General features: G+C 46.4%; 6 protein-coding genes across 7 annotated transcripts; 2 read left to right on the top strand and 4 right to left on the bottom strand.

Moving 5' to 3' along the window:
• The first annotated feature begins 345 nt into the window (after positions 1 to 345).
• LOC6569019 (tyrosine-protein kinase Shark) lies at positions 346 to 4,423 on the top strand. The gene is made up of 6 exons (XM_001995124.2): positions 346 to 544; positions 640 to 716; positions 895 to 1,311; positions 1,376 to 1,918; positions 2,303 to 3,521; positions 3,596 to 4,423. Exons 1-6 carry the CDS (start codon positions 469 to 471, stop codon positions 4,087 to 4,089), a joined length of 2,826 nt encoding a protein of 941 aa, XP_001995160.1. The 5' UTR covers positions 346 to 468; the 3' UTR covers positions 4,090 to 4,423.
• Positions 4,424 to 4,517: 94 nt separating this feature from the next.
• LOC6568802 (lipoyltransferase 1, mitochondrial) lies at positions 4,518 to 6,363 on the bottom strand. Its single transcript, XM_001995125.3, has 3 exons — positions 5,660 to 6,363; positions 4,912 to 5,373; positions 4,518 to 4,849 (listed from the first exon to the last, which is right to left on the bottom strand). The coding sequence occupies exons 1-3, from the start codon at positions 6,251 to 6,253 to the stop codon at positions 4,679 to 4,681; spliced, it is 1,227 nt and encodes a 408-aa protein (XP_001995161.1). The 5' UTR covers positions 6,254 to 6,363; the 3' UTR covers positions 4,518 to 4,678.
• Positions 6,364 to 6,824: 461 nt separating this feature from the next.
• Positions 6,825 to 7,016, bottom strand: LOC6568803. The gene has a single exon (XM_043216383.1). It carries the CDS (start codon positions 7,014 to 7,016, stop codon positions 6,825 to 6,827), a length of 192 nt encoding a protein of 63 aa, XP_043072318.1.
• Positions 7,017 to 7,476: 460 nt separating this feature from the next.
• Positions 7,477 to 8,107, bottom strand: LOC6568804. Of its 2 annotated transcripts, none has more exons than XM_032741176.2 (2): positions 7,948 to 8,107; positions 7,477 to 7,811 (listed from the first exon to the last, which is right to left on the bottom strand). In XM_032741176.2, exons 1-2 carry the CDS (start codon positions 8,050 to 8,052, stop codon positions 7,701 to 7,703), a joined length of 216 nt encoding a protein of 71 aa, XP_032597067.1. In that variant the 5' UTR covers positions 8,053 to 8,107; the 3' UTR covers positions 7,477 to 7,700. The 2 variants fall into 2 exon arrangements, with proteins under 2 accessions (XP_032597067.1, XP_001995163.1); XM_001995127.3 differs by having other exon boundaries at positions 7,918 to 8,087.
• A 22-nt stretch (positions 8,108 to 8,129) lies between these two features.
• LOC6568805 (ubiquitin carboxyl-terminal hydrolase calypso) lies at positions 8,130 to 9,927 on the top strand. The gene is made up of 2 exons (XM_001995128.3): positions 8,130 to 8,450; positions 8,515 to 9,927. Exons 1-2 carry the CDS (start codon positions 8,306 to 8,308, stop codon positions 9,756 to 9,758), a joined length of 1,389 nt encoding a protein of 462 aa, XP_001995164.1. The 5' UTR covers positions 8,130 to 8,305; the 3' UTR covers positions 9,759 to 9,927.
• A 400-nt stretch (positions 9,928 to 10,327) lies between these two features.
• On the bottom strand, positions 10,328 to 17,309 carry LOC6568806 (protein clueless). Its single transcript, XM_032741171.2, has 7 exons — positions 17,122 to 17,309; positions 14,342 to 15,485; positions 11,900 to 14,282; positions 11,710 to 11,835; positions 11,434 to 11,649; positions 11,159 to 11,370; positions 10,328 to 11,093 (listed from the first exon to the last, which is right to left on the bottom strand). Exons 1-7 carry the CDS (start codon positions 17,300 to 17,302, stop codon positions 10,838 to 10,840), a joined length of 4,518 nt encoding a protein of 1,505 aa, XP_032597062.1. The 5' UTR covers positions 17,303 to 17,309; the 3' UTR covers positions 10,328 to 10,837.
• Between the last annotated feature and the right edge of the window lie 218 nt (positions 17,310 to 17,527).

Raw genomic sequence — 17,527 nt, 5'->3', positions numbered from 1 at the left:
AGATACACACACAAAAACCAACTAATCATAATCGCCCACAATTTAATACTGTGTTCTTAGTAGACCATTCTCTCCTACAACAACAAAAAAATGAGTTGGATAAATGAAAAAAACAACAACAAAAAACAACATTAAAGATAAAAACAAATGCGATCAATTAAACTCAAATTGTTATTTTATTTGGGGCCGATTGAATTTTGATTAGCGCGGGCGCACTTTGCGGCACCTAGTATAACAGCGTTGCCACCTCGATGACAGTCAATTAATCGTAACTCGATTATGTTATGTCGTTTGATAGCAGCTCGATAACTGCCAGCTGACGATCACGATAACTTCTTGAGTTGATTGCAAGCTGATGTGCAACACTGCACGCACTTATCACAGATAATTCCTATTAATAAGTGAATTTTTTTGTACACATTTTGAACGGTATTACAGACAATTACATAGACTCTAAATGGCAGCATAATGACGCGCAATGATCACATGAAATGGTATCATGGCCGCTTGACACGCGAGGCAGCCGACGATTTGCTTAAACAAGGTGCATATTTAACAGCAGCAGCAACAACAACACTGAGACTCGCCCAAAAAAGTGTTTAATTTTCATTAATTGTAAATTGTTACTTTGGCTTGCAGGTTACGAGGATGGCACATTTCTGGTGCGCGAAAGCAGCACAGCAGCTGGCGATTTTGTGTTGAGTCTGTTGCATCAGGTGAGTGACACATCAACAACAGGTTGCAGGCTGCATACATTTGCATAAGTGTGTGTCTGCGTGTGTGTGTGTTTTAGTGTTCGATAACACGGTTAGTTGTTAGACATGATCGTGCATGTCGCAGCTTAGAAATATCAAAATTGATTCACACATTTATATTAATTATTATTATTTGCAGGGCGAGGTGTGTCACTATCAGATTCGACGACATGGCGAGGATGCCTTCTTCTCCATCGATGACAAGAGTCAGACGAAAATCTTGCATGGCCTGGAAACTCTGGTGGATTATTATCAACAGGAACCGAATGGTTTGATCACAAAACTAACGGTGCCACTCACTGGCGATGTGCCGCCGCACAATACACGCAGCCAGGGCGTAACGAATCTGTTGCATCGTGCCACCAGCAAGAACGAGAGCAACGTCGTGTTTGAGCTGCTGAAATGTGGCTATCGCAATTTCGATGCCAAGAATCAGGATGGACAAACGGCGCTCCATTTGGCTGCCCTGTATTGCAATGAGAATATTCTCGAATTGCTGCTGGATGCACACGTTCAGGTCAACAGCGCCGATGCTTCTGGCTGCCAGCCATTACATGTGAGTGGGACCCTTACAAGTTATTCAATGGTTCTACTGCTAATCCTTCCCTTTCCTTTTTTAGTATGCCTGTCGGCAGAAGCCGGCCAGTTTTATACGCATTCTGATCGCGCATCAGGCAAATGTACAGGGACGCAACATTGAGAATGGTTATGTGCCGCTGCACGAGGCCGCCAAGCATGGCAATTTGGAGGCAGTCCAAACACTGCTCGAGGCACAGGCGCCACCGTTACCACGCACCAGCTGCGGCGAGTTTCCCTTCGATCTGGCCAAGGAGACGGGCCAAACGGCCGTTGAGGAATTTCTGCTCAACTACAAGTTGCCGCCGGCAAGCACCAGTCGGGAGCAGTGGTACCATGGCACCCTCAAGCGAGACGAGGCCATCTCCATACTCAAACAGTTTGCCCATCATTTGCAGCGCAAGCAGGTGGCCAGTGGCCAGCCGGTGGACACAGCCGGTTGCTTTCTGGTGCGCTACTCGGAGTCGCGAGCGGCATCTGGCTACGTGCTCACTCTGCTCACCGCCGATCAGTCGCCCAAAAACTTTCTCATCTCACAAGCGGATCTCTATCAGAACAGTAATGGCAACAAGTTGTCCTCCGGCGGGGTAAGCAATTCAAATTGATAACAATATTTGTTAAATTATTTATTAAATTGCATGTAAATGATTCATTCTTATTGTCAATAATTCATAATTATTGATAAGTGTGAAATTTTAATGTGTTTGAAAATATTGTTCCTAAACGGACTGATAATATATATTTTAATTTTAATATTTCTAGAAGCTACGAATTAATAATCTAACTGATTATTCTGAGTAAAAATGAGACAATAACATCTATTATTCAAATTCTGGATCAGCCCCTCGGCCTGTCCCCTATCAATAGTTCAATATTTGCTCTTCTACGACTGCGAGGCAGATTCAAAATCACTTTTAATTCATCAATATTTGCTCTTTTTCATAATCTGTTTAATGTAATTTGTCTTTCAGTCAAAATTCCTGTACATTGACGATGGTCCATATTGGCCGAGCTTGGAGCATTTGGTGGCGCATTTTATGCGCTTTTCCTACGGCCTGCCCGTCAGTCTAAAGCATCCGGTGGCGCCGCAGCCCAAGCCGGAGGTGCCCTCCTTTGCCACAATACCCCGTGTTACGCACAAGCAAGCAACGGATATGCCCAATCCGCCGCTCAGCAGCATGCCGGCCAATCCCATCGCAGTGCCAACACCCGGCAAGCAGAAGAAGCAGAAGGAGAACATTAGCTCCATGTTTAATACGCTGCGCAGTCCCAAGAAGAGTCTCTTCGACATGAACAGTCTGCGCAAGAGTAAATCGAAGAATAAACGCAGCGATTCCGAGAGCAGCATCAGCTTTGAGGCAGCCGCCGCCCGGGCCAAGGAGGAGCTGCAGGCGGCTGCTCCGATGCTCAAGAATCTCTCGTTCTCAACGGACTTTAGCAACTTTAATGTGGATAACGATGATGTTGGTGGAGATGTGTACAATGTGCCAAGGAATAATACACCGATTGAGGTGCCACCGATTGCCAATAAGACTGAGGCGGAAGTCGAGTATTTCACCAAGAGCGATGTCGCCATTGAGCGGGAACGTCTCGCTGCACTCACAGCCAACGGTTATTTGCCCACAATGGATGTGCACATCCTGCTCGATCAGCCCATCAAGCTGCTCGACTCGAAGCAGATGTCGCGGCTCGACTCGATTATATCCACTGGGTCCACAGAGAGCGAAATGGCTGGCTATCTGCAGCGCAAGTGCAGCGGAGGTGCAGCAGGAGCCAGTGTATCGGGACTCAGTGGCGATGAGTTGGCCGCCGCCAAGCAACGATTCTTTATACATCGGGATCAGTTGGAGTGCGGACCGGAAATTGGAGCCGGTGACTTTGGCTCCGTTTACAAGGGTTGGCTGCGTCGCGGTTCCGAGGGCAGTCCTCGTCTCGAGGTGGCCATCAAAACGCTGCGCGACGAGGAAGAGCATGCCATCAACAAGCAGGACTTTCTGCGAGAGGCATCTGTGATGATGCGATTGGAGCACAAGTGCATTGTGCGACTCATTGGCATCTCCAAAGGTGATATGCTGATGATGGTCCAGGAATTGGCGCCACTCGGCTCCATGCTGCAGTACATACTCGATCACAGTCCCGAGCTGAAGGTCAACAACGAACTGAAGCTCTGGGCAACGCAAATCGCAAGCGGTAAGCATGAATACAAACTTTGATTTGAATTTATAAAGATTTCAATTAAATAATCATTTGCTGCTCTGCTTCAGGCATGCATTATTTGGAGACGCAGCACTTTGTGCATCGCGATTTGGCTGCACGCAACATACTGTTGACATCCCGGCAGCAGGCGAAGATTAGTGATTTTGGAATGTCGCGTTCGCTGCGTGCTGGCAGCGATGAGTATCATTTCACGCAAGGCGGACGCTGGCCCATACGCTGGTATGCGCCGGAGAGCTTCAACAATGGCATCTTCTCGCATGCCAGCGATGTTTGGTCGTTTGGCGTCACGCTGTGGGAGATGTTTGCGCTTGGCGCACCGCCATATGGCGATATATTGAATAAGGATGCCATCGAGCTGGTCGATAATGGACAGCGTTTGCCACAGCCGGATCTGTGTCCGGCGTACATTTATGCCGTCATGCACAGCTGCTGGCAGTATCATCCCAGGGAGCGGCCCACCTTTGCCTATCTCATGGAGTTCTTCAGTCGCGATCCCGAGTACCAGAATCTGCCGGAGGTGGTGCAATCGGTGCATATCTAGGCCAATCTCCAACTGCTTCTGGTGCAGCTCCCACTCCTCGTCCACATCTCCTTCCTTAAGCGTGCAATTTCTTTTATTACGATTACTCCATGTATTGATTTTATTTGATATCTTGGTTAATTCCAATTTCTAACGTATTATTGTTATACATTTGTTTATATATATATATATATATCTACTTGTACCATATGTCAATCTATATATATCCATATATAAATATATATGTATTTTGTGGACAATCTATGTGAACAATTTGTGTCAAATAGTGAACAAGTGTGCCTTACATTATTTTATAACAATTAACCAATATGCAATAAAATGTTGCATAAACGTACATAATTCATTCGTTTTATTCATTATTATAAATAGAAAAAAGGCAGTTTTTATGCACATTTCATGTAACTCATTTATTATAAAACGTTTTGATATATAAAATAGAAAGTCAATATGTAATTGTTAATGCTCCTACATGCTACATTAGTTCAGATATATAAATCAGGTGTACTACTCTATATATATATATAAAATGGCTTGAGCAGAGAAAACGGACAGATAATGCAAATTTGTAGCTCTGCTAGCAAAGCAAGAATCAAATGGAACCGTTCATCGCCTGCTGCACATTCGAGGTGGAGACCAACTTGAGGGCGCCAATGATTCCGTTCAGATTGTGCTCGTTATATGCCTGGCCCTGGAGGGGAGTGACCACGGGCACCAGCTGATCGCTCTGCGGCAACTGGATGCCAATCTGTGTCATCAATCCCTGCAACAAATCAATATAAAATTAATAAATGTTAACAGTTTCGGAGATTTGTCAAAACATACGCCTTCAACTTCAACGTTCAGCTTTAGTTTCATGCCATGCTCATTGCTCTTCAGTTCGAGCTCCTTTTCCACCGTGAACTTGGGAGTCTTGCCAATAACCCAGTTCCAGGAGCAATAGTTGGCGCGCAGCTCCTCGATGCCGGGGAACCATTTCTCCGTCGGATTGACCAACTGAAAGCCACGCTGATTCATTGTCTGTGCGCTGCCACCATCCTCCAGAGCAGTCGCCACAGTTCTCAGGTATTCATAACCCACAGCTGAGAGCAACTGCGGCACATTCACATTCCGATTAACATCGACCAGATTGCGAATGGGCGACGGAACGGATGCAGTGGCGCGACTAATATAATTGGCCGGCTCCTTGACCAAGGACTCGCCCAGGTGCAACTTATTGGCGCTAGCCAGAATGGTGCAATGATGATACGCATTGGGACGTCCCAGCTTAGCAGCAGTGCCCGATATCTGCGCAAATATATCAAATATAAATTATAAGTAATATAACTGAATAAGAAATATATTATATAATAATGTAATAAATAATATAAATGCAAATTAAAATATAAATTAATAAAATATATAATGTGAGCAACTATTTATAAATCAGGCATTTGAATGAAATTGTGTTTTTCCAAAATATTTGGCGAATTGCGGGGTCAATTCAAAAGGTCATACGTTTCCAGATGTATGGCCATTTCAGCTGATAAGGCTGATAAGCCAATGGGCAATAATATGAAAGCACATGTCTAACCTTTTTGTTGGCGATAACGATATCGTCGCGATCATTGATCTCCGCCTTGATGGCCCACTCACGGAACAAAGCGCGCGTCACAATATTTAAATTGTATTTGCGATCATAGCGCTCGCGGGGCGTGAAGAATGTGCAATTGAGATTGCCGCGATCATGATAGACAGCGCCGCCGCCACTGTTCCGTCGCGCCAGCGTGATGCCGCGCTCCATCAGCGCGGAGACATTCGCCTCGGTGAAGGGATTCTGATGGCGGCCAATGACAACGCACGGCTCGTTGGCCCACAGGAGCAGCACATGATGATGCGCAAAGTCAAAGTTCTTGTACAGCCAATCCTCCAGCGCCAAGTTGGTGAAGATGTCATGCGATTGCGATATGAACACCGATTTCTTGATATCCCCATCAGCAGTTGACTCGAGCTTCTTATCAGTTGTCATCGTCTTTGTTGCAGTTCCAGTTGCATTTATACTGTTGCCAACGTTATGGCTGGCAGTGATGTTATCGCTTGATTTGTGCCGCATGATTTTTGTTGACGATGCGCCCAGGCCCTGCAGCAGCAGACGCAGTTGGCTCGAATTACGACGCAATAAACTCATTTTATAAAATTTTTAAATTTGACAGTTGGGCAAAAAAAAAATTAAAATTTTCAACTCTTCTTGCTTTTATTGCACAATTTGTGTGCACTGCTCGGTTCGCTGTTGTTGTTTTGCTCTTCTTACAAGGAAGTCAATTGGGCGCTGTTGCTATGGTGCTCGCTCTCTCTCTCTTTCGCTTGCTCCACTGTGACGGCAATGCACTTGCTGCTCAATATTTGCATTCGTTGTTACAAAAACAAGGTCAATTGCCACAGCGCGTCAGCAACGTCTGCTAATTAATATTTTTCTTTAACAGCCGAAAAAGCGATTCGTTCTTTTTTCAATTTTTTTTTTTTTTTTGTGTTCGCAGGTTAGGTTGAATTTTTAAGTGTTGTTGTCTATTTGTTTATATGTCTATGCCTAGGCGTGCGTAGTATTGACTGTATTAATTATTATCTGTATCGTGTCTATTTTAGCTTATTATACTTTTGCTTCTTCTCTTTCTATCTGTCTCTTGTTGTTGCTTGTTTGCTCTGCTCGAAGCGCGTATTCCTTTTGGTTTATTGCTTTTTGGTTGCTGTTGTTTTGGACTTTAGAGCGTAGATTCTTCTGCTGCTGCTGCTGTGTTTGCAGCGACGGAGCTGGCGGAGATGAGATACTCGTGGAGGGCGGGTGTCTGGTGGAGCCACTTAAAGGTTTGATGCAGTCCGCAGACACGTTTACGGAGACCCAAGCAGTCCTTGTTGGTGCACCACTTCACTTGCATGCTCTGCTTCACATCCATCCAAGCACCGATTTTGGCCAGACTCTTTTATCTAGCCAAGAATAAACGCCTGCTACGCAATATGGCAGAATGCGAAAAGTTATTAATAAAGAGCCAACCGTTGCTTCCAAATGCCTTGGAAATTTTCCACTCTTTGTGCCGTGTGATGGCTGTTGCGGGGGGTGGTGCGATGCGGTGGAACGAACGCGGTGTATTACAAAAAAATAACACAATCACAGAGACAAGAGCACAGTCGGCTATGAACGATAAATGTTGGGCGAACTGAAAACCACGTCTGATTTATATTGGCGCAAGATTAGCACTGAGCAAAGCCCATTTGGCGGAGAATGGCAATTCCTACTCGCATTAATGTGCTCACTTTGGCTCCCCATTTTCAACATAGCTGCTCCTCACTTAACAGTGAGGCTTCTGCTATGGCCCATGCAGATGCAATTTAAATGTAATAAATGTTAACTGTTGATTTGCTGCACGCATTGAATTAATTCTGATTTAATTACTCTTTACTACAAAAATTAGACGACAAACATTTGAGTGTTTTGGGGCTGGCTGCGTGTGTGTGTGAATGCTAAAACAGCTGACACGCGTAATATGAATAATTCCAATAAATTGTGTAGCTAGCAAGGCATTCGCGTTCGGTATTCTTAGCTTAATTCGAGCAGCACTAAAGTCGTGTCGTTGGCATTTTCAGTTGGGTATTCCGCCATTATTGATGTATTCGGCTTCTAGCGGATCAATTTTTTTGCGGGCAAAACGCGCAGGCAGCTCCCAGTCCTCAATCGCCGGTCCACTTGTGACCTGATGGGGGCGAATCGAATAAGCGATCATTAGCCAAAGATTACAAAGATTTATGAGTAGTTCTCAAGAAAAAAAGATGATGCAGTAGATGGCCTATAAAGTTAACCTTTTTGCCTCCCGACTCCGTTGAACTTGCCTGCTGACTTGGGCTCGCCTTGCTGCCTGGTGCCGTCAAAGCGCCCTTGCGGAATTGAATGAGGGGCACTCGTTTCGTTAATGCAACTAAATTTAGACGCACCATTATTAATTTCAAAATTGATTTACTTTTCAGGGCAAAAAAGTGCCGAGCTAAAGTTACGTCAAATCAGCTGAGCGTAAATCTGAAATAGTGCTGCCACACCATTTCGATATGAATGTTATTCACCCGGAACGTTGACAATCAAAGAGTTGCCACTCACAGAGCTGCGGCGCAGAAACACAAAATTGTTTGCATTTGATAATTGTCAAATTTGTCAATTAACTTACCAAAACTCCTCTTCAAGCTGGTCAGCGCAATGAGCGTCGCAGGCGGCTCTATTAGCACCGCTGCAGGCAACGCCGGCAAGAACAATGCACTACCAATGGCACAGCTCGCAGATGGCTGGCTGGAGCTAGAATCTGATCCAGGTCTTTTCACACTGCTCCTGGAAGATTTTGGCTGTAAGTAAATGGGGTTGAAATGGTGACATTCATTTCAAAACTCACTGCTGTCGTTCGTTACCAGGTCACGACGTGCAGGTTGAAGAGGTCTATGATCTGCAAAAGCCCATTGAGAGTCCCTATGGATTTATTTTCCTGTTTCGCTGGATCGAAGAGCGACGGGCGCGTCGCAAAATAGTGGAGACAACTGCCGAGATATTTGTCAAGGATGAGGAGGCCATCTCAAGCATATTCTTTGCCCAGCAGGTGGTGCCGAATAGCTGTGCCACCCATGCGCTGCTCTCTGTGCTGCTCAACTGCAACGAGAATAATCTGCAGCTGGGCGAGACGCTGGGTCGCCTCAAGGCCCACACCAAAGGCATGAGTCCCGAAAACAAGGGTCTCGCCATTGGCAACACGCCGGAGCTAGCGTGTGCCCACAATTCGCATGCAATGCCCCAGGCACGTCGTCGTCTGGAACGAACGGGCGCTGGTGTTGCCAGTTGCCGTTTCACTGGGGAAGCCTTTCACTTTGTCAGCTTTGTGCCCATCAATGGGCAACTATTCGAGCTGGACGGCCTCAAGCCGTATCCCATGAATCACGGCTGCTGGGAGGAGCACGAGGACTGGACGGACAAGTTCCGGCGTGTCATGGCTGAGCGGCTGGGCATAGCCACCGGTGAGCAGGATATACGTTTCAATTTGATGGCTGTCGTCCCAGATCGACGCATTGCCATCACGCACAAGCTGAAGATGTTGCGCACCAATCAGGCCATCGTGTCCGGCACACTGCAGAAACTGCTCAAGGCCGATGAGCAGGGCGAGCGCGATGAGCAACAGCGTCCGGATACACCCACCACACTGCTGGAGCCCAGTGCGTTTACGGCGCGTGATTTGCAATCTTTGCTCAAGAATCTGGACACGGAAATAGCCATCAATGAGCAGCACTTGGCCGATGAGAATGATCGCCGGCAAATGTTCAAGGTGGATGCAAGTCGTCGCACCCACAACTATGACAAGTTCATCTGCACTTTCCTCTCCATGCTGGCGCATCAAGGCGTCCTGGGCGAGCTGGTCAGCCAACATCTGCTACCGTCCAAGAAGATTGCCAATCGCTTGAACCGACAGACCAACGCTGCCACTGCAGCTGCCAATGCGGCCAATACTAATGTGGCTGGAACCAATGCAGCTGGCTCTAAATCCCAGCAGCAGCAGCAGCAGACACAACAACAACCACAACAGACCCAAACAGCTAAGAATGGCAAGTCGCCGGGAAAGACGCCAGGACGAAGGCGCAAGGGACGCAACAAGTGCAGGAAGCGCAAGTGATGCGAGTCTCTTTATAAACCCATAAACTTAACTTAATCCACATAGCTGTTAAATTTAGTTTAAACCGAATTCGAATTGCATTTTTTCGATTTTTTATTTTGATCATCCTTTTTAATATTAAAAAACATGTAGTTCTCATGTGATTAAATGTTTCAAGACCTTGTTGGCATTTAAAGGACTTAATCTATATATATATACATATGTATATATATATATATGTATATGTGTATGTGTGTGTGTGTCAGTTTGCTTGATGTCTATATATATATATATATATTTCTATATATCTATATGGTAATTGTATAACAGAAAAAATTAACCATTTTGTTGGCTTTCTCTTTGTTTTTCGCCTTTTCTTTTCAGTTAGCGCAATCTTAAATTATGTATATATTGTTGTGATCAACAAAACAAAAACAATGCATTCTAGCTATAAATGAATATATATATATGTTTATATAAACTATGAAAATAAGACATTTGACTGGCGCCCATCAAATGGTTTAACAAAAAGAATTATTCACTACACACAGTGACAATTGTTTATGTTGCTTTGATTTTTTTTTTTTGGGTTTCTTTGTTCTTCTCTATAGCTGGTGATGATTAGGGTTAGGAGGATGCTTGCTAGTATTTGTATAGTTTGTTCCTTTGTTTTTGACATACTAAAGCTAAAATGTGGTTTTGTTTTTTGTTTTTTTTTTTTGTAATGCCGTTTATCACCTAAGGATATGGCCGTAGTATATAGTATAGTAATATTTAACGATACATATGTGTGTGTGTGTGAGCAGTACAAGAGCAGCCTTTAGAAGAAAGCATAAATAATTATGCTTTATTTTTTTTTAGTTTGTGTGTTATTAGATTCGGTTGTTTCTTAGTTCCACAACAAAATTAAAGACACTTTTCCGTTACGAATTTTGCTTACGACACCGAATTAAACGTTGCAATATTGACAACAATCAACAGATGACAATTTTGTGACGTTATATGTGTGTTGTTCATGAAATTGTAGTAGTATTTAATATTTGTAGTTATTGGTGTTTGTTGATGTTTGTTGTGTGTTCTTGCTGCAGTAGCTGCGTTGTTCAACTGGAAACCGTCGCAGTTGCAGTTGCAGTTGTCTCCTCGCCTCCACCATTTGTCAGCTGCACGGGCGTTTCTCCAGCTCCCGGTGCTGCTCCAGCTGCAGCTGCTCCTTCATCCTTGGTCGTCTCTGTCGCATTCTCATTGTTATTGGCAGCTGCCACAATGGTTTTGAGTGCATCGGTTATCTCATTCTCATCAGTATTCGTCTTCAAATGCTTTTCAATCTCGCTGCGAACCTTCACAATATCCTTTTGGCTGCGACAGCGTAGAGAATTGAGAATTAGTTAACAATTCAGCTGGATTATAATGCAAGAGCTAACCTGATATGCACAAAGAGAATGCCATTGATTGTGTTCAACATTTCGAGGACGGAGCCCATAGAGGGTGGCGTTATGTGGATGGGCGGCAGATCGCTGGTCAGCTTGCCATTGGAGTAGATGTCGTTCATCTTGCGCTGCAGCGCGACAGCCTCGTGGGTCAACAGACGCAGACACTCCGCCGACTCGCGCGTCTTCTCGTGCTTCTCACCCATCTGGAAAAGAAAAAGGAGTTGATTAACTGTTGCCATTGTTGTGTTTGATATGGCACAACTTACCTGTGACTTGTATATGGAGTAGGTCTCCTTCTCGTTGCTCAGCGCTGAACGGAAATCGCCCATGCAGGATTGGGTGCGCGCCATCAAATGATAGCTGACAGCCACATGCATTGCCTTATCCCCAAAGTATTTGCGATTCAGCTTCAAGGCGTGCTCTATGAAACGCAGCGACAGCTCATATTCCCCTAGAGCATGCAGGATTAAGCTGATGTTGCTCTGCAATTGAATTGAACTTGTAATAAATATATTGCTAAAAAGTTACTGCCTGCAACTCACATCGATGAGTGCCACCTCAGGATGATCCTCGCCGCAGATGAGCACCAGTAAGTAGCGTGCGCGATAGAGCAGCTTCAGGGACATGCCCACATGTCCATTGGCAAACGAGTAGAGTGACAAATGTGTCTGTACAAGAAGAGAGAAACAGATTAGACTTTCTATACACATATATATCAATTCAGGCACTCACGTATTCCAAAATGGTTGAGGGATGATCGATGCCATTGACACGCTCGCTCATGATGACGGCGCGCTGTTGAATGGCCAATGCATCGCCGGCATCGCCCAGCAGATAGCTGAGACGGGCGAGCATGCGCAGACAGGAGCCATTCTCTTGATGCATTGCACCGAAAACATTGTTCAGCAAATTGAGCGCCTCGCTAATCAGTTCGTATCCCTCCTTGAGCAGACCCTGCTGGATCTTGGCCTGACCCGTCGTATAGAAATTGTAGGCATCTGTGGCACGTGGACTGATGTGCTTGACAACGGGGAACACATTCACGATGTCATCGTCGCCAAAGGTGGGCTTGTGCTTCGACTCAAAGTTATATTCGCGCAGCAGCACCTGGATGCCCACCTTCAGGCAGAAGGCGCGCAGCAAGCTGATCCGCAAGAAACCATACTTGGCGCCCGCCGTCTCAACGGAGTCACAGTCCAGCTCAAAGTTCCAATAGGCCTTCGTCTCCTTGCGTATCTGCTGCCACAGAGATCGTGGCGTGACCAGTGTCCAGTCCGCACTGCTGTTGTTCGATGCACTCGAGGATGATGCGGCTCCTGCAGCAGCAGCTGTCGAGTTGTTGCTGTTGTGGTTGTTGCCACCATTCTGTGTGGATGCCGCAGCCGAGGATGAGGATGACGATGAGGACTGTGGTTTGGCTTGGCTCTTGGAGGATTTGTTGTGCTTGTTGTGCTTTCCACCATTGTTGCGCAATTGCTTCTTGTGCACCTCCTCGCTGCTGACGGCGGGATTCACTGGTCCCGTCGTCAGCAAACAGTTGAGAAAGTGACTAATTGCCGCAGACAGATGCAGTGGCTCCGTGCTCTGCATATACGTGTAATAGATATGCTTTGTGGCACGCACAATCAGCTCGAGGATGGCAATCCGATGCAGATAATCCATGCGTGGCATCTGACCGAGCATCTTTATCACCTTGCCCAGGTAGCGAACATTGATGCCATGGCTGTGCAGGGATTCGGTCAGGCTCTGGCCATCGATGGGTGGCGACGAGTGCGCCGTGTGCTCCTTGATGAACGCGGGTATTTGCTTCAGCACCAGAAACTCGGCAGCATCCTGAACGAGACGCTTTTGCTTCGCCAGCGATTGACCGCCGCCATCGGGTCCGTCGATGTGACGTATGCCCGGTGAAAAGACATCCGGATTGAAACGGAAATCGAACTCCTTCTCCTTGAGGGAGCCAACAGTGGCACAGGCCCGTTTCACCACCTCAGCGGCCTGCACCTCATTGGAGACTGCCACATTGGATTGGGCCTCACGTATCGCATTCACCATGGCCTCAGCGCTCTTCGTCTCAGTGGAACTGGTATTGGGCTTTGCTTCTTTATCCTTCTCTTTCTCCTTGTCCTGCTCCTTCTCCATCGGGTCTTTCTCTGCCGACTGCTCCGTGGGCTTCTCAGTCGACTGCTCTTCCTTTGGCTCCTCCAGCTGCTTCTCTGTGATGACGGGCAAGTCTTTGTCCGCCTGTTTTTTGGCATTCAGGCGCTGCAGATGCGCTGCAGCAATGCGTATGAAGGTCACATAACGATCCTCGATGAAGGCCTCGAGCAGCTCCTGGCGCAGACAGCACAGCTTATGGCGATGCTCAATGGGGAAGCCCATCTCGCTGAGGTCCTTGCTCATCTGCACATCCTCCAGCTTCAAAAAGTTCACATCCGGCGGGAACGTGCGCAACAGATCGAGTATATAGTGCCGGCCATCGTTGCCAATGATGCCCTTGCACTCCACCGAGGAGCACAGCTCGACGGGCTCATCCCTCTCATTCAACACCGAATGCGGCAGGATCTTCAAGTGTTTGCCAGCCAGACGCAGTAGCTCCAAATATTTGGGATGACTGAGCACCGTTTTGCCAAAATCAATGGAGCCATAGACCACAGACTGTTCCTGCTCCCGCTCCAAGATGCCCGGTATGATGGACTGGGCAGTGACACGATAGCCCCGATAATCAATCACAACGGTGCCAAGGGTGTAGAGACCCTCCACATCGACAGCATTGTAGACGCGGACACCATGCAGATCATAGCGTGGCGCCACAAACGCGGCATGATCTCCACCGAGCTCCTTGTAATGATCGCGCACATCGAAACCGAGCGAGAAGAATATATTGTTCCAGATGAACATTTGCATTTTGGCATCCTCGCCGGGATTAATGGCTAGGACATTGCCATCGATGACGGCCATGGCGCCGCGTGTGGCTGCCGTCACAAAATCTCCATGTACCTTAAATATAGCACGCTCGCGCAGCAAGCGCTCTGGCAGTGTCTTCCTGGGCAGTTCCCGAGTCGTCTGCAGCTCCTCGTTCCAATCGCGCGTCTGACCAGGAATATGCTCCTCATAGCTAGAAGAGAATGGAGAGAAAGTAAGTAAAATATGACTGATTTAATTGCTTCAATTTACCCCAGCTTGGAGCTAAAGGCATCCTCGGCTCGTATGGCGTCCACGGTGTGCTCCAATTGTGGTGCCGACCACTGATAGACCTGATAAGGTGTCGCCACCCGTTCGAAGGCATGACGCATGGTGCGACGCTTCTGGATGGCCTGGAAGGCACGTCGGAAGGAAGGTGAGATGTGCGAGAGTAGATCGATGAGCGAGTGACTCAAATGGCTGGGATTGTCGGGCTTCGGATTGAAATTGTCGTCGGTGGACTGATTGATGTAGAAGCCCTTCGAGCAGGCCGAGATGTGAAAGCGTTTATCCTCCATGGTGACCACATACAGATACATGAGATCACCGTGCAGTTTGCGTGGACCCGGCGGTGGATTCCATGCGGATGTGGTCAGCACTTTGAGGGCCTGTGGTCCCTTCGCATTCTTAATGTTCGGATGCAGTGGCAACAGCGGCGGCTCACGCACTCCGGGCGTCACATAATCGGGCGGTGTGCAGTCCACGGAATCGGGACGTGTTCGCTTCTTGTCCAGCAGATCGCCCTGTGTTATCGTATTCAAATAGGTGAGCGAGGTGCAATCGATCCCATTGTATGCGTCCGCCGGATCCAGATTCTTGAGCAGATCGCGCACATGACGGACATGGATGCGCGCCTCGCGCATTGTGTACGGCTCCTCGACGACGCGTATGGTGGAGCCCTGCTCCAACGGTTCGATTGTCTTCAGCTCGGCGAAATTGTCCAGTGTTACGTTGTCCAGCTGCAGGGAGAAGCAAGTGCGATGGCATGTCTCCTCGCGATCCATCAGCAGCTGATGGATCTCCTGCACCAGCTCCATGCTCGACAACTGCACGGAGAGCACATCTGTGCCGGGACTACTAATGTTCACTGTGATGCCAATGTCATTCAGCGCATCCAGATCAGCATCATCTCCAGCTGCTACTGCCGCCGCAGCTTCATCGTCAGGAGTAGCGCTCTTCTCCTCAGCTGCTGCTGTTGCCTTGTCCGGCTTATCGGCGAGCACATTTGCGTTGGCATCAGCAGCATCAGCATCTCCATCGCCAACACCATTTACCGCATGGCCATTGCTCAACGCGGCGCCTGCTTCAGCCTCAATTGCGTCTTGTTGGGGCGGGCTTTTGTTGCGATTCTTCTTGCCTACAAATAAACATCAATTGTTATTCCAATTGTGGTCAAGGCTCAACCAGCAAATTTACAACTCTATTGTTTGTGGTGTATTCTATGCATATCTTTGGGTGGGTTTTCCATTCAAAATAGTTGATGAACTCGTTACATAACTGTAAACAGCATGTGAATATGTAGATTATCTTATTGTTTATCAGCTGCTAATACTTGGAAACAGTTTGAAGAATAAAAGTCGTGATTAATACGTTAAACACGCAATGTATGCATGTATGTATTGTCATCTGATTTTTTAAGGTTTTGAAATCCCTATGAAATTGATCCATATAACAATTATTATTTTATATTTTTAGTTAATGTGGCCTTCAAATTTATTAGAATTAAAAACCTTAGAAATTGCAGCCTTTCAAGCAGGAAATTAACCTTTGCTTTGATTACACCTATCATATTATTTAAAATGAGATGATAACATTTAGAGAAAAACTGTGCAATCTTATTTATAACACATTCAAAACCGGTTATATAATTAACATATAAGTATTTAAAAACAAAAACAACGATACCAACAAAACAAGCTTTTATTGCTGCTTTTATAGGTCATTCCAATTAACTGAACCGGGCGAAGTGCAAGAATTCGTCAAAGGGCAATCACATCGCATCGACCTGACCTCACCTACATTTCGCGCACTTGTTACATAACATATGCCCTCTAAGTGTGGCCGTTTACTTTTGCCATTCACTGTTACCGGCTGCAGCTCACACACACACACTCACACACATGCCTATTTACGCTTGTGTGCGAGTGCTGTAAAACAAAACAAGAAAAGAGAAGAGAAAAGCAAACAAAGCAACTGCTGCTGATAAGACAGTGCTGCAAGACTGCATCAGAATGCATTTCTTAACGCTAATCTTAATTGTTAAGCTCTCTCTCTCTCTGTATTTTAACAGACTCTTGTTAATTTCAACATGAACATTTGAAATTACAGCAAACTAAATTTGATAAACAAACCAATAAACGGAGAGCATCTGCTGAGAGAGAGAGCGAGAGAGCAGAGAGAGTTATGCTTTGGGGATCATTTGTTACAAAAACATGATTTACATAATTAACACAACGACAACGACTGATTGCGAGAGTTTTTTGTTTGTTGCATGCAAGCAAGTGCGTCAAGCGGCAAGCACGTGGTAATTGGAGGTTAAAGAAACATTTCAATTGCTGGGCGCCGCTGCTGGGGGTTAATGAACATCGGACAACGGCATTTATGTATGTGTGTGTGTCGCCATGTTAAAAAAAAAAAACGCACGCACGCATATTCACAAATACGCAGACACCGCACACACTCTGTACGTAACTCCCACTAATACTAATGCAATTGAAACGCACGCGGTACTAGCAGCACTGCTGCTGCTATTGGCCGTTGGGGGGCAACGACAAAAGCGCCCAGCAATAGACGACGACGGGCCGCATTTAAAGCATTATAGAAAAAATACATTACGTAACGTAAAAATGTTATGTGATAGACTATTTATTTTTGTTGCTTTTGCTTTTGCTACTCGCTAATGTCGCACTTCAGCACTGGATGGTTGTGGAGTGGGTGGGAAGGGGGGAGGGATGATTTGATCGAAAATGTCATAGTTAACGGTTAACGCGTACCTTTCTTCTTTGCTGCTGCTGCGGCGCTGCTGCTGCTGCTGCCATTGACCAAATTCTTTTCGCCGGCTGCGTTGTTGTTATTATTGGTCTTATTTTCCTTGGCTTTGGCCTTGCCGCCAGTGGCACCACCAGCATCGCCAGTCGCAGCCGTTGCATTTTTTGCATCAATCTCGAGCGCCATGCTGCCTGTTTATGCCTGTTCTTTGATAGCGCACAGAAACCAAAAACGGATAACCGAAAACCAAATCCAAATTCTAAGTTCCAAATTCAGTTCAGTTCACGTTGCCGTTGCCTTTGCCGTGTTACACAACTCTACGCTGCTCGCTCGGGCGACTGACTGTTTGCTCTGTGGTCTGTGCTGCTTTCTGCTGCTGGTCACTGCCGCTTATGTGATTTTTAATTTTGT

The sequence above is a fragment of the Drosophila grimshawi genome, unplaced genomic scaffold (assembly GCF_018153295.1).
Source record: "Drosophila grimshawi isolate 15287-2541.00 unplaced genomic scaffold, ASM1815329v1 contig_1367, whole genome shotgun sequence".
Taxonomy (NCBI): domain Eukaryota; kingdom Metazoa; phylum Arthropoda; class Insecta; order Diptera; family Drosophilidae; genus Drosophila; species Drosophila grimshawi.
This window is presented reverse-complemented; position numbering and strand designations above follow the sequence as displayed.

What these genes read in the sequence shown, in the direction of transcription:
- LOC6569019 (XM_001995124.2), top strand. Translation starts at nt 469, where the DNA reads ATGACGCGCAATGATCACATGAAATGGTATCATGGCCGCTTGACACGC. An exon ending in TGTTGAGTCTGTTGCATCAG is followed by an intron (nt 717 to 894) that starts GTGAGTGACACA and finishes TATTATTTGCAG; the next exon opens with GGCGAGGTGTGTCACTATCA. An exon ending in GGCAACGCAAATCGCAAGCG is followed by an intron (nt 3,522 to 3,595) that starts GTAAGCATGAAT and finishes GCTCTGCTTCAG; the next exon opens with GCATGCATTATTTGGAGACG.
- LOC6568802 (XM_001995125.3), bottom strand. Translation starts at nt 6,253, where the DNA reads ATGAGTTTATTGCGTCGTAATTCGAGCCAACTGCGTCTGCTGCTGCAG. An exon ending in TCGTTATCGCCAACAAAAAG is followed by an intron (nt 5,374 to 5,659) that starts GTTAGACATGTG and finishes ATATTTGCGCAG; the next exon opens with ATATCGGGCACTGCTGCTAA. An exon ending in TGAACGTTGAAGTTGAAGGC is followed by an intron (nt 4,850 to 4,911) that starts GTATGTTTTGAC and finishes GATTTGTTGCAG; the next exon opens with GGATTGATGACACAGATTGG.
- LOC6568805 (XM_001995128.3), top strand. Translation starts at nt 8,306, where the DNA reads ATGAGCGTCGCAGGCGGCTCTATTAGCACCGCTGCAGGCAACGCCGGC. An exon ending in GCTCCTGGAAGATTTTGGCT is followed by an intron (nt 8,451 to 8,514) that starts GTAAGTAAATGG and finishes GTTCGTTACCAG; the next exon opens with GTCACGACGTGCAGGTTGAA.
- LOC6568803 (XM_043216383.1), bottom strand. Translation starts at nt 7,016, where the DNA reads ATGGATGTGAAGCAGAGCATGCAAGTGAAGTGGTGCACCAACAAGGAC.
- LOC6568806 (XM_032741171.2), bottom strand. Translation starts at nt 17,302, where the DNA reads ATGGCGCTCGAGATTGATGCAAAAAATGCAACGGCTGCGACTGGCGAT. An exon ending in CCTCAACCATTTTGGAATAC is followed by an intron (nt 11,836 to 11,899) that starts GTGAGTGCCTGA and finishes CTTCTTGTACAG; the next exon opens with ACACATTTGTCACTCTACTC. An exon ending in ATTCTCTTTGTGCATATCAG is followed by an intron (nt 11,094 to 11,158) that starts GTTAGCTCTTGC and finishes ACGCTGTCGCAG; the next exon opens with CCAAAAGGATATTGTGAAGG.
- LOC6568804 (XM_001995127.3), bottom strand. Translation starts at nt 8,052, where the DNA reads ATGGTGCGTCTAAATTTAGTTGCATTAACGAAACGAGTGCCCCTCATT. An exon ending in CGGAGTCGGGAGGCAAAAAG is followed by an intron (nt 7,812 to 7,917) that starts GTTAACTTTATA and finishes CGCCCCCATCAG; the next exon opens with GTCACAAGTGGACCGGCGAT.